At 48.5% G+C, this 27,850-nt stretch overlaps 2 protein-coding genes across 8 annotated transcripts in view; one reads left to right on the forward strand and one right to left on the reverse strand.

Annotated features, from left to right (window-relative positions):
• Positions 1-18,813, reverse strand: SNRPD3 (small nuclear ribonucleoprotein D3 polypeptide). 3 transcript variants are annotated; one of them, XM_058531955.1, is made up of 5 exons: positions 18,457-18,813; positions 18,022-18,106; positions 16,637-16,780; positions 2,182-2,374; positions 1-245 (listed from the first exon to the last, which is right to left on the reverse strand). In XM_058531955.1, the coding sequence occupies exons 3-5, from the start codon at positions 16,760-16,762 to the stop codon at positions 184-186; spliced, it is 381 nt and encodes a 126-aa protein (XP_058387938.1). In that variant the 5' UTR covers positions 16,763-16,780; positions 18,022-18,106; positions 18,457-18,813; the 3' UTR covers positions 1-183. The 3 variants fall into 3 exon arrangements, with proteins under 3 accessions (XP_058387938.1, XP_058387939.1, XP_058387940.1); XM_058531956.1 differs by lacking the exon at positions 18,022-18,106; XM_058531957.1 differs by lacking the exons at positions 18,022-18,106; positions 18,457-18,813 and adding an exon at positions 18,293-18,386.
• The window catches only part of GUCD1 (guanylyl cyclase domain containing 1), an 11,867-nt gene continuing 2,830 nt past the window's right edge, over positions 18,814-27,850 (forward strand). The window contains exons 1-6 of one of the 5 annotated variants that reach the window (XM_058531949.1): positions 18,814-18,890; positions 19,401-19,551; positions 22,836-22,920; positions 23,778-23,943; positions 25,160-25,251; positions 27,171-27,412. In XM_058531949.1, coding sequence (XP_058387932.1) covers positions 19,509-19,551; positions 22,836-22,920; positions 23,778-23,943; positions 25,160-25,251; positions 27,171-27,412 — 628 coding nt within the window. In that variant the 5' untranslated portion in view covers positions 18,814-18,890; positions 19,401-19,508. Of the gene's footprint in view, positions 18,891-19,400; positions 19,552-20,514; positions 20,633-22,835; positions 22,921-23,777; positions 23,944-25,159; positions 25,252-27,170; positions 27,413-27,850 lie in introns of those variants that run through there. The other 4 variants (XM_058531952.1, XM_058531953.1, XM_058531954.1 and 1 more) reach the window with 4 other exon arrangements.

Raw genomic sequence — 27,850 nt, forward strand, 5'->3', positions numbered from 1 at the left:
CACAACCCAAAACAACCATATTTATTTAGTTTAACATTTCCTCTGATCTAAAGAGAAAGATGTCAAAAGAAAACCTAGCACACATACACAAGTACATACCCACCCCGACCCCCCACTCCCCAGCCCTGAACCCAGATAACCTAAAAAAAAATAATAAAGGCAAGCTCTGTTCAATAGATAAATTTATCTTCGCTTCTGGAAGATGTTCCCACGTCCCATTCCACGTCCTCTTCCTCTTGCAGCCACTGAAAGGTGGGGTAGAGAAAGGACAAGGCCAGGTCAGTGCGGCCAGTGAGTGCTCATGCTAGGGGGCAGCCAGACCCTAGGACATCGCCACAGGAAGGGGCCCGAAAGGCCACCTGGTCCAACACCCAGTCCACCCCATTGCATTTCACAGGGGAAAATGGAGACCCAGAGAGGGGCAAGGACTGGTGCCTGGCATCAGAGCTGGAGTGGGCACCAGACTCCTGCCTTCCAGTCCAGCACTGCTCTCCACAAGAGGCTGGGAGGCAGGGCATTGAGAGCGAAGGTGGTTTGGAGAGCAAGTCTGAGAACCACAGAAAAGACGAATTCCCAGAGCTGGCCTCAGGCGAGCTAATAATGCATGACAGATGCATTTAATTCACACTCAGAATTCTGAAATGGAGTTAAATGTTAACATCTGTTAGATCTGGGTGAGGGATTTTATTATTCTTCGAGCTATTCTGCATGTATGAAATGTTTCATGATAGCAAAAAACACCCCCCCAAAAAAAAAAACTCACAAAAAAACAAAACCACTCCTCATACAAAGGGTACAACAAGATAGCTGTTCTCTGTGACCCATGGGTTCTAGGAGGGCACCAGTGGTTTCAAAGGACAGGTGAAAATATTCTGATGGCTACTAATTAGAGCCTGACCCCTCTCTCCTCTTATAGAGCCTGGAGCCGCCCTGAAGAGGGAGGAAGTCACCCAAAACCCAGCCACATGAGACAGGACCAGAGCAAGGGGTTGGGAGAGGCACGGACGGCTCAGGCAGAGGCCAGTGGGCCTGGGCAAACTCACTGCCAAGTGCCTTCTAGTGCACAGCCACTGGGTTTCCCCTTTTGTTAGAGAAGATGGTGCAGTTACACAGCGACAAGGACAGCCCTTCCCTGAGAAGGCAGAGAGAACAGCAGTTCTAGCAAGAAAACTAGCATTTCTGAAAATCATTCCTTCTCCAGAACAAAAGGTCCAGAGCTCCTGGTTCCATCTCCCCACAACTGCCTCTTGTGTAGGAAGGGCAAGGAGATTCTCTGCCCAGTTCTTTTGGAAGGTATTTGAAAGGATTACTCTACTACATCTTTAAACTCAAAAGCTACCTCATATATAACATACGTACAGCAGCTAAAGATACTGATGGCAAATTCAGTGACTTTCCTGCTCTGTAAATCTTGTTACCAATACTAAGACAGTTTCTAAGGACTTCACTTGCTTTCTTAGCTAATCAACATGGCAGAACTTCTCATGGACCCAAATATAAAACCTCTGACTGGGCTAAACCAGAAGAAAGGCCAGTCTAAGTCACTGGGAAAAGGCTAGCCCCACTTTCGGAACATGCTATAGAAAGGATTTATTTTCAAATATAAGAAGCTTTGAAAATAGAAGTCCAGCCCCCTTTAATGGGTAAAGATGGCTTAAAACTGGTTACTCATCTGAAAACGGATCCCCACCATCAGAATTTCTCCTGATTTACACTGAGTGTCAGTACACATACCCAGCCTCTCTGAGAACTGTTGCCTGCTGCCTCACGAGTCAGCTAACCCACACCGAAGGGCCCCGCTCAGTAAACTAGACAAGAATAAGGTTCCCGCAGACGTCTTGGACAGAATTTCTGGAAACAAAGGACCTCCTAGAGATTCATTATAGGAGACTTATCTACTCTTTCATTGAGGACAGGATTCCACATCTTTTTTCTAAGGAGCCACTCTGGATTTTGCATAAGTCATATGAATATGCTCAGGCAAGGCAAGACAGAGAAGGCAGCCCAAGGGCCCCAGTCCCTCACAAGTGGGGGCCCCAAGACCGCAGGAAAAAGCGGTGGCCATGGGTGTGAAGATAGCTGAGGTCAGGTCCACCCCTGTGCCCAGGCAATGACAGGGCCCTTTCCTAAAAGATACACAACAAACCTGTATGTTAACACCAGCGCATGAGGAACACCTACCTTGGGCCTTCAGGATAGCAGCTTTTCCCCGACCGGCCCCTGAGCCTTGGTTTTTATTTTTCATGCTCTTTAACATGGGTGCGTTTTTCAGCATGTCAGGCAAAATCAGAAAGCGGATCTTGCTGCCACGGATGTACACCTGCTCCAGTTGTGCCACTCGGCCATCTCTGTATGTGACTGTGATGTTGGACATCTGGAAGGGAATCACCACCTCATCAGTAAGGGCCAGCAGCACCAGTGGAGAACAGGGGTGCACAAAGAAGAGAAGCCTTGGCTGGTGGGAAGTCCAGAAATGCAGAAACTAACGTCATGAAATAAGAGGGCTAGGCAAAGCTGGGGGAGTATGAGTGCCTACTGTGTGCACCAGGGACTGTGCTAAGGACTTCACATTTTTGTTCCTCACAGCACCTCCAGGGGAGGTGTAAGCTTTCCCATTTTTACAGATAAAAAAACTAAGGCACTTGCCCCAAGTCAAAGAGCTAGAATGCAAGGTCTCCCGATTCGAACCCAGGTGGCTTGGCTCCAAAGCTCTAACTCTGCTTATCCTGCCTCCCTGCCAGCACATGAAGCGCTCCCAGTGTGGATAAAATCTAACTGAAACAGCTTTCACCTGCTTGTCCAAACGGTGTCCTCTCTCGCATCTTCCCTGCACACAGACTGCAAAGGCACTGTGAAGGTCAGGGGCATTCACCAGATGTGGTTCCCATCCTCTCAGAGAGCACACTCTAGGAGACAAGACAAAGCTCCTCTGGCTTGAGTGACTAGGGACTGAGAAGTGGAAGTGGCAATGCCTGTACGAAGGACCCGGATTATTGGAGAGATGTGAGGCAAGAGCTGGCACAAAGAGAGACAAGACCCTCGGGCAGGAACCTACAGGTTGCAAGGACTGGAGCAGTGGAACTGGGACCAAGGACAAGGTTGTCACCTCAGAGACTACAGAGGTCACTCAACTTGTGGGCAGAGGAAGGGTGGATACGGTTAGGGCAGCACTCTGGAAGGATGAACATACCAACACGGGTAAACTGTGGCATGGAGAGGCAAGGAGCCTAGAGGTGAGACGCCAGGAGATCAGGTTGGCGTGGGAATGTGACACAAACATGCCAGCACCTATCTCAACATCACATTTACCAGAAAAAGGAGCTTATTTTATGAGTCTTCTGGATGGAAGAGGATTATAATTTATTCAGAAAGGGTCAAGCCCACATTGTAGTGAGGTGTGCAGTCTCCCCACCTTGGACTCACTTGATCTTTTCTTCAAATGCTAACTGGCCACCCAGCCTCTGCCTCAACACCCAGCGTGCAAAGACTAACAACACTCTAGGGCTGCCCTGCTATATCTGTGCAGTTGGAATGATTTCTAGAGCTTCAACACACTGTTGTGTTGCAAGGAGCGCGCGCACTTAACCGCTACACCACTTAACCGCTACACCACGGGGCCAGCCCTAAACCCACACTCTTAACCATACATCAGACCACCACTTACTTCCTATAACTGTTAAGAAGCAAATTAAATGAGGCAAGTATCTCTAAACGCCATTGCCTACCATATAATAGAAGCACAGTAAATGGTGAATCTAAATGATAGTTAAAATGTCTATTTTGGCGGCTGTGCTGCTGCCAAGCCACTTCTCCTCTAGCACGTCCTGGTAGATCTCCCTCCTTCCTCTGTCACAATCTCCCCTACCGGCTTTGAGAATCCCTGACAGCGGCTGTAATATAAGATTTTGTGTGTGTGTGAGGAAGATCAGCCCTGAGCTAACATCCATGCTAATCCTCCTCTTTTTGCTGAGGAAGACCGGCTCTGAGCTAACATCTATTGCCAATCCTCCACCTTTTTTTTTTTTTTTTCCCCAAAGCCCCAGTAGATAGTTTTATGTCATAGGTGCACATCCTTCTAGTTGCTGCATGTGGGACGCGGCCTCAGCATGGCCGGAGAAGCGGTGCGTCGGTGCGCGCCCGGGATCCGAACCCGGGCGGCCACTAGCGGAGCGCACGCGCTTAACCGCTAAGCCACGGGGCCGGCCCTGTTATATAAGATTAACACAACTTAAACTAAATGTTTTCACAAACGGCACGTGTCCTGGCTAACGTAGGAAAGGTCCAAGGTCACTTGCCTCTGATCACATTCTAAGAACCAGGTCTGCCATTGCTCTCATGCTCTCCCTGCAGCAGTGGAGAAATGGCTGCGCTGTGGACGAGGCCCCAAAGTCCCACCGCTCGCCGGTACAGCTTGTCAGTAAGCCCAAGGCAGCAACTTGAGTGAATCAGGTTTTAATGAAAGTCAGGCAGGAACACCCAGTTTACACAACTTTCCCAAAGAGTCACAATGAAACACAGACGGCATAAGCCAGGTAACCAACTGAAATGACATCCTGGGGGAAAGCAGATCTTAGTACAGTCAAAAATGTTGGAATCTCCTCACACATCTGGGTTGAGATGGAGCTAGCTCCAGGGTTGTAAAGCAGTGGTGGGGTGCTTCAGGATCGTCAATCACAACATCCCCATTGTGGGGCACATAGTAAGCACTCAACAAACCTTTGGTCCCCTCCCCCTCTTCCCTGCCTTACCATTAATAGTAGAACCGCCTTCTTTTCCTCTGATCCCTTCTACTCATTTTCCTGCCTGAAATTCGGTAGAGCTGACAGTTTGATGCTTCCAGAGGCAAGAGGGTCTTACAGGTTTACCCTATGGTTCATCTTCAGAGACTGCCCTTAAGATCACAGACTGGGGAGTCAGAGACTTGGGTTTAGATCGCTCCTTCCATGTCTGGTCACCCTGGGCATCCTGAAGCTTGTCCTCAGAGAGGTCCTGTGATGACTGAAGGATCTATTGTATGTAAAACACTAGCATAGCACCTAGCACAGAATAAGCACACAATGAATGGAAGCTTCTGGTACTATTAAGCACACAGCCTTTCAGAGATAGGTCCTAGCTTCACAAGTTAAACTAAGACTTATTTAAAAATACTTAACAGTACCCAGATCTTGGTTTCTAAATTCTACTCCCAACCTAAAAGGAACCAAGGTTCCTTGAAGAAATGAATGATTCCAGAGCTGGGTTAGGGAAGGTAAAAGATGAGCCTGTAACAGACATCTGTGCCAGAAGGTAAGGACATGCTCCCCCAAAATGGCCAAGACATACCAAAAGGACAAAGGAGTCAGTTTGAGAGGGCTCCTACTGGCCAAATTTGGGATAATTTGAACATCAAAATAATGATAGTAAAGGATTACAACCAATTTAATAAAACAGAAACCCATGAGCCCATTTTGATAATGAAAGAATAAATGTAGTAAGGAAAGGCTCTTTCATACAGTAGACCTAATAAATAGAGAAAGAATGATGGAGTTAAAAAAAAAACAAACCCTTTTGCAATCATCATAGCAAAAAGATTCAAGTAAGAATCTTCACTGGATGCTAAATAGCCAGGAGATAGGAGGGGGCTGATGAAGAACAGAATACTCACAAGATATTTACTTAAAGAATCTCCCCACAAAATTCTCATTAGTTACAAAGGCAAAGAACATATAGTGAAAAGACCACACAGCACCTTAACCAAACAATCATGGTTAACGTCACCAATAAACGGCAAACAGGCGTTTCGGGCCTCTGAGTGTGACACACTGAGGAGATGAAATCATCTATACAGTAATAGCAAAAAAAAAAGCACAACCCGAATCTAATCCTGAGTAAACATCAGAGAAACCCCAATCAAGGGACATTGTAAAAAAATAACTGGACTCTATTCTTCAAAAACATCAATGGTGTGAAAAGCAAAAGCAGCGGAAGTGACCAAGACTAAAGCAGCATCAAGCGAGCTGACAATTAAGTGTAGTAACTGAGGCAGAGAGGAAAACATTACCATAAAGGACATTATTGGGACACTTGTAGAAATCAGAATATGGACTGCAGGTTAAAGTACTGATTCAATGTTGAAGTTCCTGAATTAATAACTGTACTGGGGATACAGTAAGAGAGTATATTTGGTTTTTGGAGGGGTTTTTTGTTTTTTTGAGGAAGATTGGCCCTGAGCTAACATCTGTTGCCAATCTTCCTCTTTTTGTCTTTTCTCCCCAAAGCCCTAGTACATAGTTGTATATCCTAGTTGTAGGTCCTTGTAGTTCTGCTATGTGGGACGCTGCCGCAGCATGGCTTGATGAGCAGTGAGTAGGTCCATCCGAACCTGCAAACCCCAGGCCGCCTAAGCGGAACGTGCGAACTTAACCGCTATGCCACCAGGCCGGCCCCGAGAGTATATTTGTTATTAGGAAATATACACAACAATTAAATACACTAGTTTAAAAATTAGTTTTCCTTCTGGCTACAGAGCTAGGTATCTGAAGAAATTCCCAACCACGTTTCACTGAGCACTTCCAAAAGCTTTCCTGCTGTTAATTCTGGGTAGTTTTCTCCTGACAGTCATGTGAGAGCTTCTTTTTGGTTATCATTTTTACAAGAACTTATGCAGAGACCATTTCCCACAGACCACTATGCCACAGACAAGAAAACAGAGTTCTAACAGTCCAGTCAGTGATGAGGTAGTCATGCCAAAGGCCCCAAAGCACCATTTCAGCTCCTGCAGAATCTATCAACTCCATCACTTTCTCTCACCAAAACTAGGAATTATGTCACTCTAAAGATAGTGAAATTGGGGGTGTGACCATTACCCTTTTTTTAAAAATATTTACTGTGCTTTATGATCACAAATTTAACACATGCTTGTCATTTTTTAAATGAGAAAAATATTTTTTAAACAATTTTAATGACATATGATTTCCACTAAAAGATACTACTCTAGTTTTCCTCAAAAACTTTTAATGCATCTTTTTTTCCTAATGTTTTATTTTTATTTATTTTTTATTGCAGTTACATTGGTTTATAACTGTATAAATTGCAGGTGTACATCATCATACTTCTATTTCTGCATAGACTACATCATGTTCACCACCCAAATACTAATTACAATCAATCACCACATGCATGTGCCTAAACATCCCTTTTGCCCTCCTCCCTCCCCCCTTCCCCTCTGGTAATAATGCATCTTTATGTATCATTTATTGCTTGGTTTTATTTATTTTTATGTTTTTTTGCTTTTGTTTTTTTAATTGATGTTTTAATAGTTTTTAACATTGTGAAATTTTGGGTTGTACATTTTTGTTTGTCCATCACCATATATATGTCTCCCTTCACCCCTTGTCCCCACCCCCCACTCCCATTGCCCCTGGTAACCACAATACAGTTTTCTCTGTCCATGTGTTGGTTTAAATTCCACATATGAGTGACATCCTACAGTGTTTGTCTTTCTCTTTCTGGCTTACCTCACTTAACATAATACCCTCCAGGCCCATCCACGTTGTTGCAAATGGGACGATTTTGTCTTTTTTTATAGCTGAGTAGTATTCCACTGTATATATATATACCACATTTTCTTGATCCAATCATCAGTCCAGGGACACTTAGGTTGCTTCCACTTCTTGGCTATAGTGAATAATGCTGCAATGAACATAGGGGTGCATAAGCCTCTTTGGATTGTTGATTTCAGGTTCGTTGGATAGATTCCCAGTAGTGGGATGTCTAGATCATAGGGCATCTCTATTTTTAATTCTTTGAGGTCTCTCCATACCGTTTTCCATAGAGGCTACACCAGTTTGCATTCCCACCAGCTGTGTATGAGGGTTCCTGTTTCTCCACATCCTCTCCAACATTTGTTGTTTTTTGTCTTGGTGATTATAGCCATTCTAACAGGCGTGAGGTGGTATCTTAGTGTTGTTTTGATTTGCATTTCCCTGATGCTTAATGATATTGAACATCTTTTCATGTGCCTTTTGGCCATCTGTATACCTTCTTTGGAGAAGTGTCTGTTCATTTCCTCTGCCCATTTTTTTATCAGGTTGTTTGTTTTTTTGTTCAGTTGTGTGAGTTCTTTACATATTATGGAGATCAACCCCTTGTCAGATGTATGTTTTGCAAATGTTCTCTCACAACTGGTGAGTTGTCTGTTCATCTTGATTCTGGTTTTGCTTGTCTTGTAGAAGCTCTTTAATCTGATAAAGTCCTACTTGTTTATTTTTTCTTTAGTTTCCCTAGTCTGGGTAGGCATGTCATCCGAAAAGATTCCTTTATGACCAACGTCAAATAACGTGTTGCCTACATTTTCTTCTATGAGTTTTATAGTTTCAGCTCTCACCTTCAGGTCTTTGATCATTTTGAGTTAATTTTTGTGAATGGCAATAGCAGATGGTCCAGTTGCATTCTTTTGCATGTGGCTGTCCAGTTTTCCCAACACCATTTATTGAAGAGACGTTCCTTTCGGCATTGTATGTTCTTAGCTCCTTTGCCGAAAATTAGCTATCCACATATGTGTGGTTTTATTTCTGGGCTTTCAATTCTGTTCCATTGATCTGTGTGTCTGTTTTTGTACCAGTACCACACTGTTTTGATTACTATTGCTTTGTAGTATGTTTTGAAGTCAGGGATTGTGATGCCTCCTGCTTTGTTTTTTTTTTTTTTTTTTTTTTAATGATTTTATTTCTTTCTTTCTTTTTCCCCAAGGCCCCAGTAGATAGTTGTATGTCATAGTTTCACATCCTTCTAGTTGCTGTATGTGGGACGCGGCCTCAGCACAGCCGGAGAAGCGGTGCATCGGTGCACGCCCAGGATCCGAACCCGGGCCGCCAGCAGCGGAGCGCACGCACTTAACCGCTAAGCCACGGGGCCAGCCCTCCTACTTTGTTCTTTTTTCTTAGGATTGCTTTAGCTATTCGGGGTCTTTTGTTGCCCCATATGAATTTTAGTATACTTTTTTCTATTTCCGTGAAGAATGTCATTGGGACTCTACTGAATCCCAGTGGGGATTGCACTGAATCTGTAGATTGCTTTAGGTAATATAGACATTTTAACTATGTTTATTCTTCCAATCCACGTGCATGGGATATCTTTCCATTTCTTTATGTCATCATCGATTTCTTTCAATAATGTCTTGTAGTTCTCATTGTATAGGTCTTTCACCTCCTTGGTAAGATTTATGCCTAGGTATTTTATTCTTTTTGATGCAATAGTAAATGGTATTATCTTTTTGAGTTCTCTTTCTGTTAGTTCATTATTAGCATACAGAAATGCAACTGATTTTTGTAGATTGATTTTGTACCCTGCGACTTTGCTGTAATTGTTGATTATTTCTAATAGTTTTCCAACGGATTCTTTAGGGTTTTCTATATATAAAATGATGTCATCTGCAAATAGTGAGAGTTTCACTTCTTCGTTACCTATTTGGATTCCTTTTATTCCTTTTTCTTGCCTAATTGCTCTGGCCAAAACCTCCAGTGCTATGTTGAACAGGAGTGGTGAGAGTGGGCAGCCCTGCCTCGTTCCTGTTCTCAGAGGAATGGCTTTCAGTCTTTCCCTGTTGAGTATAATGTTGGCTGTGGGTTTGTCGTAAATAGCCTTATGTTGAGGTAGTTTCCTTCTGTTCCCATTTTGTTGAGAGTTTTTATCATAAATGGATGTTGTATCTTGTCAACTGCCTTCTCTGTGTCTACTGAGATGACTATGTGGTTTTTATTCTTTGTTTTGTTAATATGGTGTATCACGTTGATTGATTTGCAGATGTTGAACCACCCCTGAGTCACTGGTATAAATCCCACTTGATCATGGTGTATGATCTTTTTAATGTATTGCTGTATTCAGTTTGCCGATATTTTGTTGAGGATTTTTGCATCTATGTTCATCAGCGATACTGGTCTATAATTTTCTTTCTTTGTATTGTCTTTGTCTGGCTTTGGTATCAGGGTGATGTTGGCCTCATAGAATGATTTAGAAATTGTTCCATCTTCCTCTATTTTTTGGAATAGTTTGAGAAGGATGGGTATTAAATCTTCTTTGAATGTTTGGTAAAGTTCACCGGAAAAGCCATCTGGTCCTGGACTTTTATTTTTTGGGAGGTTTTTGATTACTATTTCAATCTCTTTACTTGTGATTGGTCTATTCAGATTCTCCATTTCTTCTTGGTTCAGTTTTGGGAGGTTGTATGAGTCTAAGAATTTATCCATTTCTTCTAGATTGTCCAATTTGTTGGCATATAATTTATCATAGTATTCTCTTATAATCCTCTGTATTTCTGTGGTATCCGTTGTAATTTCTCCTCTTTCATTTCTAATTTTATTTACTTGAGCCTTTTCTCTTTTTTTCTTAGTAAGCCTGGCTAAGGGTTTGTCGATTTTGTTTATCTTCTCAAAGAACCAACTCTTTGTTTCATTAATCCTTTCTACTGTTTTTTTGGTCTCAATTTCATTTATTTCTGCTCTGATTTTTACTATTTCTCTCCTTCTGCTGACTTTGGGCTTTGTTCTTCTTTTTCTAGTTCTGTTAGGTGTAATTTAAGGTTGCTTATTTGGGCTTTTTCTTGTTTGTTAAGGTGGGCTTGTATCGCTATGAGTTTCCCTCTCAGGACCGCTTTTGCTGCATCCCATATGGTTTGGTATGGCATATTTTCATTTTCGTTTGTTTCCAGATAGTTTTTGATTTCTCCTTTAATTTCCTCAATGATCCATTGGTTGTTCAGTAGCATGTTGTTTAATCTCCACATTTCTGTCACTTTCCCTGTTTTTTTTTTCATGGTTCACTTCAGTTTCATAGCATTATGGTCTGAAAAGATGCTTGTTATGATTTCAATCTTCTTAAATTTATTGAGGCTTGCTTTGTTTCCCAACATATGGTCTATCCTTGAAAATGTTCCATGCGTGCTTGAGAAGAATGTGTAGTCAGCTGCTTTTGGATGGAGTGCTCTGTATACGTCTACTAGGTCCATCTCGTCCAGTTTTTCATGTAAGTCTACTATTTCTTTATTGACTTTTATTGCTTGGTTTTATTTTTATAAAATTGGGAACATATTGTGGAGTTCTTTCTTTTTTCCCCATTAATGTCAACAGCATTTTCCCATGACATCAAATATTCTGCTATGCTATTTTTTTGGATGAATAACATTCTTTATGATGTACCCTTATTTGTTTAATCATAATTTATTTAACTCAGTAGAAACGTTGGTTGTTTTCAGGTTTAAAACAGCACTGTTTTTTGTTTGTTTGTTTTTGTGAGGAAGATCAGCCCTGAGCTAACATCCATGCTAATCCTCTTTTTTTTTTTGCTGAGGAAGACCGACTCTGAGCTAACATCTATTGCCAATCCTCCCCCTTTCCCCCCCGCCCCCCAAAGCCCCAGTAGATAGTTGTATGTCATAGTTGCACATCCTTCTAGTTGCTGTATGTGAGACGTGGCCTCAGCATGGCCGGAGAAGTGGTGCGTCGGTGCACGCCCGGGATCCGAACCCGGGCCACCAGCGCGCACTTAACCTCTAAGCCACGGGGCCGGCCCAAAACAGCACTGTTTTATTAAAAACAGCTCTGCAATGGATACTCTTGCATATAAACCTCCGTCCACCATTTTGGATTGGCTTCTAGAAGTAGAACTATGGCATCAAAGGGCATGAACTCTTCTACATCAACATACGTTAAATGTGTTTCCAGAAAGGTTGTAACAATTTACACTCCTGTCAGAGTAACAAGGAACCCTGGTAGCATTATTAATTTTATCTTGCCAATTTGCAAGTTTAGACATTCTTTTTTTTTTTTTTAAAGATTTTATTTATTTATTTTTTCCCCCCAAAGCCCCAGTAGACAGTTGTATGTCATAGCTGCACATCCTTCTAGTTGCTGTATGTGGGACTCGGCCTCAGGATGGACGGAGAAGTGGTGTCTCGGTGCGCGCCCGGGATCCGAACCCAGGCCACCAGCATCGGAGCGCGCGCACTTAACCACCAAGCCATGGGGCCGGCCTAGACATTCTTGCTGTTTTCTAATTTGCATGTCTGATTATTAATAAGGCTATTATTTTGTATGTAAAATGTCTATTTATATATTTTTCTTTTATGATATATCCATTTTATGATTTGTGTCCACTTTTAATTGGGAAATTAACATTCTTCACTTGTAAAAATGATTATATATTAAATACAATAAACTTTCATTGTAAAAAAAAAATCATGAGATGTCCTAAGTGTCTGAATACTGCGTACAGCTGGGCCAGGAGAACACTTCTGGCATTCACTAAGAATCTAAGAAGGAACCTCTGGGGACCCTTCACCCTGGACACCTAATAAAATCCACAGCCAAATAAAAATTTCCCCCAAAGGTTAAATAAATACAGTCTAGTTTGTAAAATCAAAATGATTTGCTTATTTCTACTCATTATCCCTCACCTTAAAACTCCTTTTATGGTTTTTAATATTTTACCAAATATCTGACTAGAGGATTCTTTCTTAAGAAATATTGTTTTTTATGATCTTGAAGAAAAATCCCTTAGTTCCCTCCTTGACATTTAATAAAGACAAGATGCTTCAAGCCTGTGGTGCATACACATAACCAAGAACAGAAATTTCCCCATTTGGGGGCTTCTGGTTCTAAATCATCCATACCAAAGCTGGGCGAGAGATGGAATATACTCCTCCATCGTTCCCATCTCTGCTACAAACGAAAATCTACTGCAGAGGATCATGTGGCGAGCCCTAGTGGCCTTGCTCAGCTCAGGAGATGCTCATAGCAGCACGTGTGGGGCACCATCATCTGTAGCTGATGCCACATCCTGTGGCACTGGCCACCTGCAGACCAGGCTTGCCTCGCATCCATGGGGTGCAGGGAGTGGGAGAGCAAGGCTCCCAGCCTTCCCAGCAAAACCTCAGATGCACAGAAGCACCTGCACCCTCTGACCCAATAAACACCATCTCAGGGACCCCATCCTTGGTTTAACGCATGCATACATTACATTTTCAAATGTCAAAAAAGGGCAAAACAGGCTACATTAAAAACACCCAAGGAACCCAAAAAGAAGGTGTACACGGATGTTGTTGAGGACATTATCTAATATGAGACAATATCTCCTTTATCAGGGCCCAGGAAAAAACGTCTCTCATATCCGAGTGCCAAAGAAAACTGCACAACTGGTATTTTATCTTAAGGACACTCTACACCTCAGAACCGATGATTTCCTTCTGCCTGGCCTCTAGGAAACTTAGAATGGAACGTTCTGAGCTTACACCCAAACGTACCTCTATCAAATGCACAGGGACTCAGGTTTACATTTCTGGGTACTGACTGCCTGGCTTCATTTTACTGTCTCCCCAGCTTACCTGCACCTTGACCTGCACCTTGACCTATCTATTTCCATCCTACCATATGATATCTTATAAGCCACCTGTACCTCTTTTTGAAAGAAGATAGAATAAAAAATACTAAAACCTCAAAATATACTCCTAGGGGAAAAAGTCCATGCCAATCGTGACTCTGGTAGGATTCTCTCATCTGTTTTCCAAATCTTTGCAGTGTGTGATCAATCCTACTTTTATATTAAAAAATGTTATTAAAACCCAACACCCGGGGCCGGCCCTGTGGCTTAGCGGTTAAGTGCGCGCCCTCGGCTGCTGGCGGCCCGGGTTCAGATCCCGGGCGCGCACCGACGCACCGCTTCTCCGGCCATGCTGAGGCCACGTCCCACATACAGCAACTAGAAGGATGTGCAGCTATGACATACAACTGTCTACTGGGGCTTTGGGGGGAAAAAAGATAAATAAATAAAATCCTTAAAAAAAAAAAAAAACCCAACACCAAATGGCAAACACTAAACTCCAGCTGCCTTCTAGCACGGAACAAGCTGCGCAAGTACTAAGAGGCTGCTCTCATCCCCGAAGCTGCTAATGGGCCAGGAAAGATGGAGAGCAGCGGGGACCAAAGGACGGGAGTGAGCTGTGCTCAACGTTCACTGCCGCTGGGCTCAGCTGGCCACAGCCTGCTGGGTTTATTCAATGTGCCTGCCAGGTTTAGGCAGACCCAGCCAAGCCTCACATCTTGGCACAGGCAGTGTTTTGGGCTGAACTGTGTATCCCCCCTTCCCCTCAAGAATTCATATGTTGAAGTCGTAACCCCCCAATACCTCAGAACGTGGTCATATTTAAAGACTGGATCTTTATAGAGGTAACTGGGCCCTAATCCAACATGACTTGTTTCCTTAGAAGAGATTAGGACACTGAAATACGGTGTCAGTTAAGGCAGAGTGTAAATAGGATTCTGTGTGTTGGGAGTGCTGAAAAATAAAGCTGGCCTCCCGAGTATTTAAGGGTGGAGATTACACGCAACTTTTAGTTAGATCTTTATTCTGTGGCAAAAAAAAAAGATTAGGATACAGACACACAGAGGAGAGACCCTGTGAAGACACAGGAAGAAGATGGCCATCTATAAGCCAAGGAGAGAGGTCTGGAACAGATCCTTCATTCACAACCCTCAGAAGAAACAACCCTGTGACACCTTGATCTTGGACTTCTAGCCTCCAGAACTCGGAGAATAAATTTCTGCTGTTTAAGCCACCAGTGTGGAACTTTGTTATGGCAGCCCTAACAGATTAATACAGGTGGGAGGTAGGTGGCTGGCCCCCACCATGTGACAAACATCTACTCATTTATTCTGCACCATCGTCCTGAGGCTGAGGTGCTCTTTTTACCCAATTTAGAAAGGAGGGGACAGAGGGTGAGGGAGGTCGAAAGCTCGTCCCAAGTCACACTAGGTGGCAGGCTGCAACCTGATTCCAGATTTGTCTGTCACCAGGCTGTGTGTGCTTTACATCATACTGGCTACATGTGAGAGACCACCAATGTTATCTGGTTAGACACCCTCCTCACATGACAGATGGGAAGTCTGAGGCCCTGGAAGCTCAGAAGTTGTCCAAATAGCTGAATAAACATATTAAGATTTCCTACCCTCAGTCTTGCATTCTGCTCACCAAACTAAAGTACCCTAAAACAAATAAGGATGCCTTAAGCCAGAGGACTGGATCTATGATGGTGGTACCTCACAAAGGCAAAGGAAGCCAGGCCCCACAGGACCTTTGGAGATCCCACACCACACATCTTTATGGCATCAACACCGAGGAGAGAAATCTGCAGTCACCAGATGTCTATCTTCCCAAATGTCAGGGAAATGTCCCAGCTGGTCAACCTGGCAGGAAGATGATGCCTCAAGCTACAGAGAAATCACAAATAAATGAATGAGCCCTGACAAGAATGGATAGTTAGGACAGCTGATCTGCAGTGTGACCTTAGGTAAGTCACTTTACCTCTCTGAGAACTGGAAAATATTAAAAGGTACCATATGTTGACATTTATGATGTACAAGGTGCTGAGCTAGCTGCTGCACACACATAACTCATCTGATCTTGGGAACAGCCCTGGGGTGTAGGTTCACCCCTGTGGTGGACTTGGGAGTGCACTGCTCAGATCTCCCTTCGGGGGACAAAGGCTATTAGGAATGCAGGGAGCTAACAGCTTCCAGCTGCCACCTGTGGGATCCACTACAGCATTCAACCTGAGGCCACTTTCTCCCTAGGCTGCCAGCCAATGACTGACCACAGTGGGGGAACCAGAGCCAGACCACTTCTGCCCCATGCTAGACTCTTCTAATGAGCAATCTTTGCCTGGCCAAGACTTCCTTAGAGATACACTGCAGTCTCAGGCTCTTCCTACTCAATCCTCCTTCCTTTCCCCTTCTTTCACGAATGTCAGACCAGTATCCTAGACTGAAAACTCTCCTGCCTACCCCTACTCCTTCTCCTTTATTGTCAGTTCCTCCAATAAGTCTCTTGCACAACTAATTTTGTCTTGGCATCTACATCTCAGACAACTCAAAATAACACCATTCCCATTTTACGGATAAGGTAACTGAGGTGATTAACATGCCTAAGATTAGACAATTAGGATTTAAACCCACATGTGATGGTTTAAAGAACAAGAGAGAAAGTGTGCTGATACACTTTGTAAAGCAATGTTATACAAACTCACGTGATTATTAGCAAAAGGCAAACAAAATCGTGCCACGGGAAGGGCATTGTATCAGGAAGCTGCCCCAACATTTATTAGCAGATTGACATTCAGTAGATGAGTCTATTAATCTTATTCTCCCTACTATACGGATGACAAACCTATCACCAATTCTGCTTACCTCACAAGGTAGTTGCTATAATCAAACAAGATGCCTCCTCCAAGAAAAATGGCAAACATAGCACGTGAGTGTAAGATTCTGCTTAGCACCAAGCATTACGCAAATGTGTAGGGGCAAATGGATAATGGCCCCGATCCTGACGGATTCTACTGAAGGTAGTAGAGCTATGTTTCCTAAACAGGTCTCCAAAATATGGAAGAAAATGATTATGGGATGGAGAAAACAAAGCACAAAGTTAAATATTCCCAATGGCTCTTATTTATGCCCAAATGCCCAGCCACTATAACAGTTCCTAACACACATCAGGCACTCAATAAATAACCGAGGAATGAGAACAACTTCAAAAAGACCTCCAATCACCATCTTTCTGTCCAAGACAGAGGCCCAAGCTTCCCCCCAGCCTCATGTGCAAAGCAAGATACCTGGCAGTTCATGTTGTCCTCCGCTTCAATGAGCTTCCCACGATACACCTCACCGGTATTTGTCTCACATGTCACAATGTGACCCTCAGCCTCGTGTAGGACTTTAATGGGCACGCCAATAGACATCTTGGCAGGAAGAGAGTTCTACGGTGAAACAGACAACAGTTAGTCCATCTTTCAGAGCCTGAGAAGGCATGTAGCACACACCATGCCTCCCTCAAGGCCTGACACTCCATAAAACTTAGTAAAAATGCCAAAGCTGCACTTTCTATAGAAAAAAGGAGCTTAAGGGGCCAGCCCAGTAGCCTAGTGGTTAACTTTGCATGCTCTGCTTAGGCGGCCCGGGGTTCACAGGTTCGGATCCCAGGTGCGGACCTATGCAGCACTCATCAAGCCATGCTGTGGCAGCGTCCCACATACAAAATAGAAAAAGAGTGGCAGAGATGTTAGCTCAGGGCCAATCTTCCTCAGCAAAAAGAGGAAGATTGGCAACAGATATGAGCTCAGGGCCAATGTTCCTCACCAAAAAAAAAAAAAAAAATAGAGCTTAACTCCTAGCTTGAGGACCCTATCTGGCAAACACATGCAAGATGTGGGGTAGGGGGAAAGAGGGGGCCTGGGAATGAAAAGAAAGTACTTTCCATCTCCCTCCCTGCTACCATATGTCCCTTTATCTTCATCAAATAACCATTAACCATACTGTGTGTTGGGGGAAAGGGGGTTGGAATGAACGTGCATACAAGGTATCTGTCAACCCATAGTTGTGGTTAACACCACTTTGAGAACTCATGACATAGACCTGAGCTGTCCAATACAGTAGCCACAGTCCACATGTAGCTATTTAAACTCAATCAAAATGAAATAAAATTAAAATATTCAGTCCCTCAGTCACACTAGCCACACTTCAAGCGCTCAGTGGCTACATGTGGGTACTAGTATTGGGCACATGTGTACAGTATCAGGCAATTCAGATACAGACCAAAGGATCCAGGCAAATCTGGTAGAAGAGGCTGTGCATTCAATTCAACCCATTAAGTGCCCATGACCCTCCACTTACTTCACCATCAAGGCTAAAAAGAAAATACAAAGTGCTCACAAAGCGACAATGTGCAGGAAATCCAGGTAGGAAAAATATAATCAGGGTAAGTGACTGACTTGATGTCACAGAAGAGACAAGCAGTGGACTTTTTATTCCAAGGTGAGCAACGACTGAAGGTTGGAACATATTATGTGTGGTCAAGACAGGAAAGGGAACACGAGGTTGGGAAAGACAAGTTCCCTTGGTGAGGAGCTTTAGGAGTCTAGATTTTATACTTGAAGGCAGCGGGGAATCACTGCAGGATTATAGGTAAGGAATGATCAAATGAAAAGGCAGCAGCACTTACAACAAAATGGATCGAACACGGTTTAGAAGCAGGGAAACTTGACAGAACTTCTGTAACAGCGTGGAAAGCAGGAGAGGACCAGCGGCTGAAAGGGGGATGGAGGCAGAGATGCAAAGAACTTTGAAAAAGATTACCCAGGTAGGATTTGGGGAAGGAGGCAACCAGCCAGGAATGATTTCAAGACTACTGCCTGGATGCTTCGAAAAACACTGACTTGGAGAGGTATAGAAGGCGAAGAACATGTACTCTGGGGAAAAGCTAATGAACTCACTTCCAGGCGCTAGGGAGGCACCGCTGATGCTCGGGTGGCCCAGCCTTCTCCGCTCTTCTCCCTCCTCGAGCCCTGCAGAGCTCGTCGGCAGCGCCTCCTTCCCCAGCCCCCGGGCCCTCACGGGTGCCTCGGCCTACCCTCGCCCGCCCCCGGCCTCTCCTCACCGGCTCCGGCCTCCTCTTCCTTTCTAGGGCGGCAGGGACTCTGGCGAACGCGTAAGCGTGTGGGGAACTAATGGCGGGGCCCGCGCTCCCAGAATACCACGCGTTCCCAAAATGCCTCGCGCAGGACCCGCCCCTTTCCTTTTCCTAGCGGTGACCGCGGTCTCGTCTCTCCTTCCTCCTCACTCCGCCGGCTAGGAAACGTGCGCTCTAGTATGATAGTTCCGGCCCCGGAATGGACGGCTGATGACCGGGCCCAGGTACTGCCGGAAACACCGACCCCCGGGGCGGCAAGGGGAGAGGACGACTCGCGCTTCCTAGCACCCCAGACCAGGGACGGACTGCACCGCAAGGCGGGGATCGGGGTCGGCAGGCAGTGGGGCCGAGGGTCCAAGACCTCCCCTCACAATTTAATCTTTGGAACCCGGCACCTCTAGGTAAGGGGCGTCCTGATTGAGGCGACCTATCTCACCGTACGGATAGGGAAACAGGTATAGAGTAGAGCGGGGGCAGGCCCAGGGTCGTGGTCTCCCGAGGCCCGCGGTGTATGGGGCAGGACCAGACCTTAGACCTGAGGCTGGGGCTGGGCAGACACGGAGCTTGCTAAGGGAAGAGCCTCTGGGGAGCCAATGTTCCTGGAACGCTGGGGTTAGGGGCGGGGCTCAGGAAAGGGGCGGGGCTTCCGGGGAACGGAGGCGGAGAAGGGCCTGCGCGTCTGCGCGAGGGCTGGGAAAGGGGCGGGGCCACCAGAAGCCGAGACAGCGAAAGGCGGGGGCGGGCTTAGAGCAGGAGGCTTGGGGGCCTCTAAGAACAGGACTCGGGGAGAGGGGAGGGGAGGGGAGGGGCTTAATGAAGGGGCGGGCCCCCGGATCCCAGGCCTGGAAGGGCCGGGGCGGGGCTTGGGGCGGCACAGCTGCCGCCTCCCCTTCTCCCCACCGCGGTGGCAGTGGCGGCAGAGGAGCACGACACGCGCCGGCCCCGCTCGCGCCCCAGCCAAAGGCGAAGCTGCAGCCGGCGCCGGGCCGGGGCCATGGGCGCCCCGCGCCGCCCGGGTCATGAGGACGGAGGCGGAGGCAGCGGGGGCGCCGCTCGAGTCCGGTCAGTGCTTCCCCGAGGGCCCACCCCTCACCCCGGGGAACGAGGGGACCCCGCCCTAGCTCGGGGCAGGGTCTGGCTGCGCGACCTTGGGCTGACCGCCGCCTCAGGCTGTAGAGCTTTGAGTGAAACCTGGCCAGGTGTACACTCCCGCCTGGGCCCCCACTCTCCCCAGCTGCCATCAGTTGGTGTTTCCTGTTACTCCCAGGGTTGGGACCCCAGTAGTTCTGATAGCGGTCGTGATGGGAGGGTCCTGATTGTGAGGCAGGGGCGCCACCTTCCCCGAAGCGAAAAGTCCTGCTGGAGCCGCAGGTAGATCCTGTCCCCTAGGGGAACTGTGGGAGAACTGACGCCTAGAAGGGCGGGGAGCTGGCCGAGAACACAGCAGTGGGAGGTCCCCTTCCCCTGGCCTCCCCGGCTTAGCCTTTAGTCTTGCTACAGTCCTCATCCTCTGGTTCCTTCTGCCCCAAGGTGGTCTGAGTTCCTTTAGGGCGGAAACCAAGACTGACATCCAGTGCGTGGGCCACAGTTTGCTTCTCTAAGTGGGGGAGGAAGTAGTGATTCCTGCTCCGGGTGAGGTGTAGGGTTGATGAGAAAGAGAAAGTAAACTCTAAAGCTAGTAAACTTTAAAGTGAGGTACCAGCTCATGGGAGAGGTCAAGAGCATGCCCAGCCCCACCCTAAGGCATCAGTGGGACCATGGTGTCCCACCTAGGGAGTGGTCTCTTTTGTGATTACAACAAGGAGTAGGGTCTGATGCTGTCCTGGGATTTGCATCCCTACTCCTCCAACTCTGTGATCTTGGACCAGGCGCTTGCCTTTCCTGAGCCTCCGTGGAGTAATGGCTCACATTCGTGGGGAGCTTTCTATGGGCAGGCACTGTGCTAAATTGTTTACATGCAGTGCCTCGTTAATCCCCATAACGACCCCATGAAGTAGGTTACCATCGTTATTTGCGCTTTTGCAGATGAGCAGACTGAGGCTGAGGGGTTAAGTATCCAGGGCCAGTGAGCTGCCTTCCTTCCTTGGCGACACCTGCCAACTGAAGCCAGGCCAGGGCCTTCCAGGCAGACGCTAGCTCTCAGGTGAGACAGTCCCTTGGCTCCAAGCATCAACAACTGGCAGCAGCTTTGGGCTTGGAAGGCCTCACCTACCCTTATCACTCCCCACAGGAGTATCTCTGAGTTCCATTGGGCTGACCTGCCCCTGCCAAGACTGGGATGGTCAGGTGGGGATGTATAGCCCTGCCGGGTCTCAGGATCAAGGTGTTTTAGGGATTGGGGCAAGAAGAGGAGGGGCAGTGGAGTTCCTGAGGGCCCTACAGAGAGCTGTCCTATGCCACATTTACAGCTAGGCATAGGAGAAGGCACAGACAGAGTCAAAGCCTGGCCAAAGATGGCCCAGCTAGCTGATGTGAGAGCCCAGGCCACAAAGTAAGTAGGGAGCTGTGAACAGAGGTCCATAGTCTGGAAGCCTGGGTGGGGGAGCATTGCAGTGACAAGTAGACATCGCAAGGGATAAGGCCTTTTTGGAAAAACGCCTTCCAATCACCGAGCATGTATGAATGCCTGCACTGGGCCTAGGGCTGGGAAGAGACAAATGCAACCCTGTCCCTGCCTGTCACTGAGGAATTCTTGGCCTGTCTGGTGGGGAAGGCAGACACCACCTCAAATACTCCATATTGAAGGGCTCAGAGAGGGAAAGAAACCAGAGCATTTGGACATTCAGAGATGGGAGATAACAGTCTGACTAAGGGATATGCAAGAGCAAAGGCTGAGGAGTAAACAGCCTGTGTAGAGAAAAACAAAAAGGGCAGTTTATGGCCACAGTGAGGGGTTCTTGATAAGGGAGGTATCCCACCATGAGGGAACAGCACCCTACTTAGAGCTCTCCTTCCACTCAGCTCATTGGGGGGAATTATTTTAGAATATGAATCCCTGGAGGACAGGGCTTGGGTCTTGGTCACCTTTAGTGTCCCCAGAGGCTAGCACACAGTGGGTGTTTAATAAGTTCATTTCTTCCAACAAATGTTTATTGAGTTACTACTAAGCATTAGACACTAGGCACTGGAAATAACAGTGAACAAGATTAGCAAATTCTCTGCCCTCAGGAAGCTTATAGTCTAGTGGGGAGACAAAGTAGCTTTAGTTTTTTTTTGTTGTTACTTTTATTAAGTACTGTGAAGGAAACAAACAGGATGCTGTGAAGGAGGGCCCCCCCTACAGCAAAGGCATAGTCAGCAAAAGCCTCTTAGAGGAGGAGACTTTGAGCATTGCCTCTCTAAGGCACACCTCACCCTTTTCCCTAGTCTAGTCCCCTGTTTTTCTCTTATACTTGCCTGTTTTTGCTGTCCACCGGGACAGGGCCCTGTCTATGTCTCTCACCACTGTATCTCCAGTTATGTGCCAGGCTCTTGGGAAATATTTGTTGATCGAATGGCTGAATCAGACCAAAGTCCCCCACTTTAGAGATGGCCAGACCCAGACCAGCAAGAGGAAGTCAGCTACTCAGCCCACAGCCAGCCAGTGACAGAGCCAGGGCTAGAATGCCTAGGTCTGGCCCATTCTGCTCCGCCTCACTGCTTGGCAAGGACAGACTGAGCGGTTGCCGAGGATAGCTTTCCACATACACTGATCACCTTACAGTCCCTTCCTCCTAACTATGGTCTTCACACATTGTTGGCCCAGGGGACTTTGGAGTCAGGCAAACCTCCAGAGGCCTCGTGAATTCAGACATGAATATCTGCTGAGTGCCTCTCATGTGCTGGCCCTATCTCTGCCTCCCTGGAGCTCCCACTGCTCTGAGAGTGCACAGAGTGGGGGGGCTGAGCATGACGGGCAGCGTCGTGGAGAAGTGACGTCCGAAGACAGGAGTTAGCTCAGGCGCCTGTGATGCCAAGAGAGTCCAGGCAGAGGGAGTAGGTATGCAAAGGCCCAGAGGCATAGGGGATCACAGCAGCTGAAGGTCTGCCTGGAGGGTGACCTGTTGAGGATGAGGGGAGGTGAGGAAGCAGAGGGCGCTGGGGCAGCAGCCTTGAAGGCATTGTCCTAAGAGATATGGGAACCAACCCACTGGAGGATTTTGAGTCAGGCTGAGCTGTTCCGACTGGTGTTTTGGGAGATCACTGCTATTGTAAGGAGAAAGGGTCGGGGGGCCTGAAAGGCTGTGGGCTGGCCCCTGAACAACCCCTGCAAGATCTGGGCAGGAGCCAAAGACGGTGGCTCCAATGGGGGCAGCAGTGGTGGGCACTATGCCAAGGGTCTGTGACCTCCCTGTGTTTCCATGCAGGGGATTTTGTGCAGCTGCCCGTGCCCATCATCCAGCAGCTCTACCACTGGGACTGTGGCCTGGCCTGCTCCAGGATGGTGCTGCGGTGAGTGGGCAGGCTGAGGCCCTCCCCATCCACACCACCTTCTCCGGGTTGGGGAAGACAGAGGGAGAGACCTGGGTGGGATTCATCATCCATGTGGCTGTCCTTTGTTGGGGCTTGTGGGAAGTTCAGCTTCCAACCAGGCTTAGTCCCATCTGCAAAAACAAGAAGTGGACCAGGCCTTCCAGGTCTCCACTCTGGAAATGCCTGAGGGCTCTGGGGATGGTCAGGGAAGTTCCAGGTGCCTAGGCCTGGCCCACAGAGTCACCCCATGATGGGACAGAGGGCCCTCCACCCTTCCAGCCTCGGGCTCCTGGGAGACTGGGTCACTGGGGAGTTGACTGCTAAGCTGAGGCTGTGTGAACATCACAGGAACCTTGACCATCAGAGCCTGAAGGGACCATAGCCATGTCCTTGTAGGAGAGTTTTTAGGTGGCTGCCTGGAACCCCAGAGAAGCCTCTCCCTTACCTGTTTTATATCTTGGAGTTCCAGGCAAGAAAAGGTTCAACAAAAGGTGTCTGTGCCTAGAACTTAGAAAATCACTGACGTGGTCCAAGCACCTCATCCTAGAAACAAAGCTAATGAGGCCAGAGAGGGCGGCAACTTGCCCAAAGTCACACAGCCTGCAAGAGACTCAAGAAGCACAATCTAGGCCCTCAACTCCGAGGTCAGCATGGCACCCCAGGCAGCCTCAGGTTGTGTCCAGGCAGTATGTGGGCAGGACATAGGGTTTCATGCCAAAGGGTGGAGACTTCTGGGGAGTGGGAGCTCTGATAGTGGCTGATAGGCCCATGGGGGAGGGTGACCTGGACCAGCTTCTCCTCGAGGGCAAGCCGACCTCAGTGGCGTGTCTGCACAGGTACCTGGGCCAGCTGGACGACAGTGAGTTCGAGAGTGCCCTGCAGGAGCTGCGGCTGACCAGGAGCATTTGGACCATCGACCTGGCCTATCTGATGCGCCACTTTGGCGTGAGGCACCGCTTCTGTACCCAGACCCTGGGCGTCGACAAGGGCTACAAAAACCAGGTGAGTGGCTGGCCGCCGAGCCTTCACCAGGTCCCTTCGTTGGAAAAGGGTGCGGTCGAGACCCAAGTAGACACACAGGTGTGCAGAGACCAGGGAGCAGTGGCAGACCTGCCATGGGCAGGACTTGGGAGCCAGTCAGACCCGATGACCTTGAGGTCTGGCCTGCCCAGAGGATCTGAGCAGTGAGCTCAGGAAGGTGCCCTCCTGGCACCCCCACCCCAGAGCCCTCTGCTGCCTGCCTCCGACAGCACTTGAGGATGTGCAGGGGAGCATCTCAGGCCGCCTTCCTGAGTCCTTCCCTGCTATCCCTCAGGACAAGGCAAGGCCCAGGGCCTCAGAGCACTTTGACCTTGTCCAGGCATCATTTGCCCATTTTCTTCCTTCTCACAGGGCCAGCTGGCTCCAAGCTCCAAGTCAATTGGTATTCTGGAAGAAAAACCAAAATACTGTCTTTCCTTCTTTTTTTTTTTGAAAAGGAATGCCAACATAGCCTTGCCAATACACCAGTGCGTTATCCTTCACTGTACAGCTAGAGCCGGTCTTGCCTGCCTTGGAGGCAGATCTCAGCCTAGGCTCTGAAACTTGGCAGAGCAGAGTCACCACTGGCCTCGTTAGCAAGAGGGCTGTTGCCTGGTGGCCAGTGCTGGTCAACCTAACTCTCCTTTGAACCTTCCGGGCCAGGGGAAGAAGGCTCACAATCTGGCTTGGTCACCATGGCTTCGGGGCAGAGAAAAGGTCCCCAAAACAAGATCTCTTCTGCTCCCCTACGGGGACTCTGGCCCTCTTAAGGCCCCTGCACCAAACAAAGTATGTTCCATGGACCTCACCTGGCTAAGCCGGGTGGTAGCTGAGCGTCCAAGTGGGCTCAGCCCCCCTTTGCTCATTTACTACAGGCTCCTGTTCATGCCCTCGGGGATGTACAAGCCCAGGGGTGACTGAGCTTCCTGAGGGGGCCGACCTGAGCCCGGCTGCCCACCCATCTCCTAAGTGTCCTCCTCATGCCTGTGGGTGGTCCTGTGCACTCCAGTCAGCCACCCTGCCAGCTCAGGACAGACACAGCTTTCTGCCTAGGCATGCTGCATATGCTGTCTCCCCAGGCAGGCCGGCTCCTCTGCTCTCCCACCATCTCTAACTCTCTAATGTGCTCTTTACTTCACTCAGGTGGGGTGAGGGCAGCCAGGACGGGTGACCCCTCCAACTGCTCTTCTCTTTTCAGTCCTTCTACAGGAAGCACTTTGACACAGAGGAGACCCGGGTGAACCAGCTGTTTGCACAAGCCAAAGCCTGCAAGGTGCTGGTAGAGAAACGGTGAGCCTCCCCTCGCCCTTCCTTGCTCGCCTGCTCACCTGCAGTCTTGCGGGATGGCACACAGGAAAGTCTAGGGACCTGGAGGTCAGGTAGAATCAGGTTTCCTACCCAGGTGGCCGTAGCACTGACTTGCCTCCCCACTGAGCCTTAGTTTTTCCATCAATAAAATGGGGACAAGTAGGGCTATTGACCTACTGTACACAAAACTCTGGGCTGGGATAGATCCTGTGCAGGGGCTGGAGGGACAGGTGAGCAAGACAGACTCCAGCCAGCCCTCGGGCTGCTCACAGATTGGTGGCATGGGACAGAACACAGGAACTCTAATGAAGGGGTGACAGCCTGAGGAACATGCCAGCATGGTGATGAAGGCTGGCAGGACAGCCCAGTGTGTAGGCTGTCTAGGAAGGCCTGGCTCCCAGATCTCCCCACGGGCTGCCATCAACCTACATGGATCTCCCCCTTCTCTTCTGTACGTGGGGGCAGGATTCAGCCAGACCCTGGGAGTAACTTGCCTAGACATGAGCGACTATCCTCTCTGGGCTCACTGTTGGTGCCCTGCTCAGGCTTGCTGGCTCAGACCCTGGCCAGGCTCCCCTGGACCACTCTTCTCAGGTCTCGCTGTTCTTTACAGATTTCTGTTTTCACTTTTAACATAATGTAGCCACATGATAGGCAATTTGGAAAACGGGAAAAGTCTCCGCATGTTCTTCGGCCACCCGAGTACGTGCTGAAAGGAAAGGCAGCATGTGTTATGTAGTGGCACTTGACAGGTGCTGTCTCTTTGAGTGGGAAGCTGGTGCCGTGCCCATTCATCAGGTAAGGAAACTGGGCATGGGGAAAACGGTGTGAGCCACCCACGGTCACCGCCAGCAACTCTGCCATGCTGTGATCCAAACCTGGCCCTTCCGCACCTGGTTATTCCATGAAGCCTGCTGCTTTTGTTTCCAGCTCAGCCCCTGCTTTTTTTTCCTGTGGCTGAAATCTCGCTCTTGTACATACCATTGGGAATTCAGCCAGCTGTTTCGTTTCAAAGACCAAATGGAAAAATGGCCTGTTTCCCCGGCCAAGGCCTCAAACCAAACTGCCATGCGACACGGCTGTGGACTGGGGTTGGGCCAGGCCACGTAGCTAATGCGGCCACTCCTGAGGAGACTGCTAAGGAAGGAGGGCCCGAGTGGGCGAGCGTCCCCTCCTGCAAAGATGGTGGAGCCCCGGCCTCAAGGGTGCCCCCCACCACCCCAGCCCTTCTCCCTTTCTGAGTTCTTATTTGGATTGGCTGCCTTCTGTGGGGCATCGAATGGGGCAGTGCCTCAGAGTCTGCCTCAGGGCGCGACTGGCTCTGCTGAACTGGGGGTCCCCCAGAAGTGTTGCTGACCAGCCTTTCTTGGGGAGCCCCCTCTGCCATGAGGAGCCTTAGAAAAAAAGAGAAAAATAGCCCTTTCAGAGAAGCATTTGGTTTTGAAACTGGCAAAGGCATGCTTGGCTCAGATTTTAGGAATTAAACTGACAGTTTCCAGTGTAAACCACACATGATTTAGGGTAAAGGACCAAGGAGGGATGCTTGGCAAAAAAAATTCACTAATCAGGCCAGGAGGCGGGGTCCCATGTGCTGCTCCAGTGGCGCTTGACAGGGTCCCGTCCGGAGCGGACCTCCTACCACCCCAGGAAGGGCCTGACGGGGCCAGCTTATCCTTGGGCACACTCAGAGCCACCCCCCTGGTCCTGTGCTTGGCCATGTGCTGAGCCTGGGCCACAGTGACAAAGCAGGACGTTCCCACCTGCAAGGATCTCAGGGCGGAGAGAAGACGAGCCATGTCCCCAAGCTTTGTGACATAGAGCGGAATGGGTTCCAGCAGGGGTCCACTTGAGAGGTAGGGAATGGGGCCAGCGGCGCCAGCTGACCCTCCTCCCACCCACAGCACTGTGAGCGTGCAAGACATCCAGGAGCACCTGGCACAGGGCCACGTGGCCATCGTGCTGGTGAACTCGGGGGTGCTGCACTGCGACCTCTGCTCCAGCCCCGTCAAGTACTGCTGCTTTGCCCCCAGTGGCCACCGCTGCTTCTGCCGCACCCCCGACTACCAGGGCCACTTCATCGTGCTGCGTGGCTATAACCGGGCCACCGGCTGCATCTTCTACAACAACCCAGCCTACGCAGACCGTGAGTGTCGAAGGTGGGGACAGTGGGTGGGGCAGGCTGCATTCACGGTCCCTTATTCCCACCCCCATGACTCCTTTCCATTCAACCTGCTGTGGTTGATCTCACTCACTGCCTTCTCCCTAGAGCCCTTGCTCCTCCTGGGCTCCTGTCATCCATGCCACCCCTCTGGTCGTGCAGCAAACCAGTCACAAAGCTGGGGCCCTGCTGGCCTCCACATCCCAGTCATCTCCAGGCCAGGCCAGGCCAGGCCAGGCCAGGCCATCTCCCTCCCACACCGCCAGCCCCATGCCACTACCCAGGGCCCCGCCTCAGCCTCATGCTGCACAGGCTGCAGTTTCCTCCCTCCCCCACTCTGGCCCTCCCAGGACAGCCAGCATGCTCGTCAGAAGAGATAGTGCCCAGCCCCAGCCCCTGCTCCAGACCCATCTAGGGCTCCCC

This window comes from Diceros bicornis, chromosome 35 (assembly GCF_020826845.1).
Source record: "Diceros bicornis minor isolate mBicDic1 chromosome 35, mDicBic1.mat.cur, whole genome shotgun sequence".
NCBI classification, from domain to species: domain Eukaryota; kingdom Metazoa; phylum Chordata; class Mammalia; order Perissodactyla; family Rhinocerotidae; genus Diceros; species Diceros bicornis.

Coding starts and splice junctions, on each gene's coding strand:
- SNRPD3 (XM_058531956.1), bottom strand. CDS start 16,762: ATGTCTATTGGCGTGCCCATTAAAGTCCTACACGAGGCTGAGGGTCAC. Junction 2,375..16,636: donor AGGACAACATGAACTGCCAG/GTATCTTGCTTT, acceptor ATTCCCTTCCAG/ATGTCCAACATCACAGTCAC. Junction 246..2,181: donor TGCTATCCTGAAGGCCCAAG/GTAGGTGTTCCT, acceptor CCCACCTTTCAG/TGGCTGCAAGAGGAAGAGGA.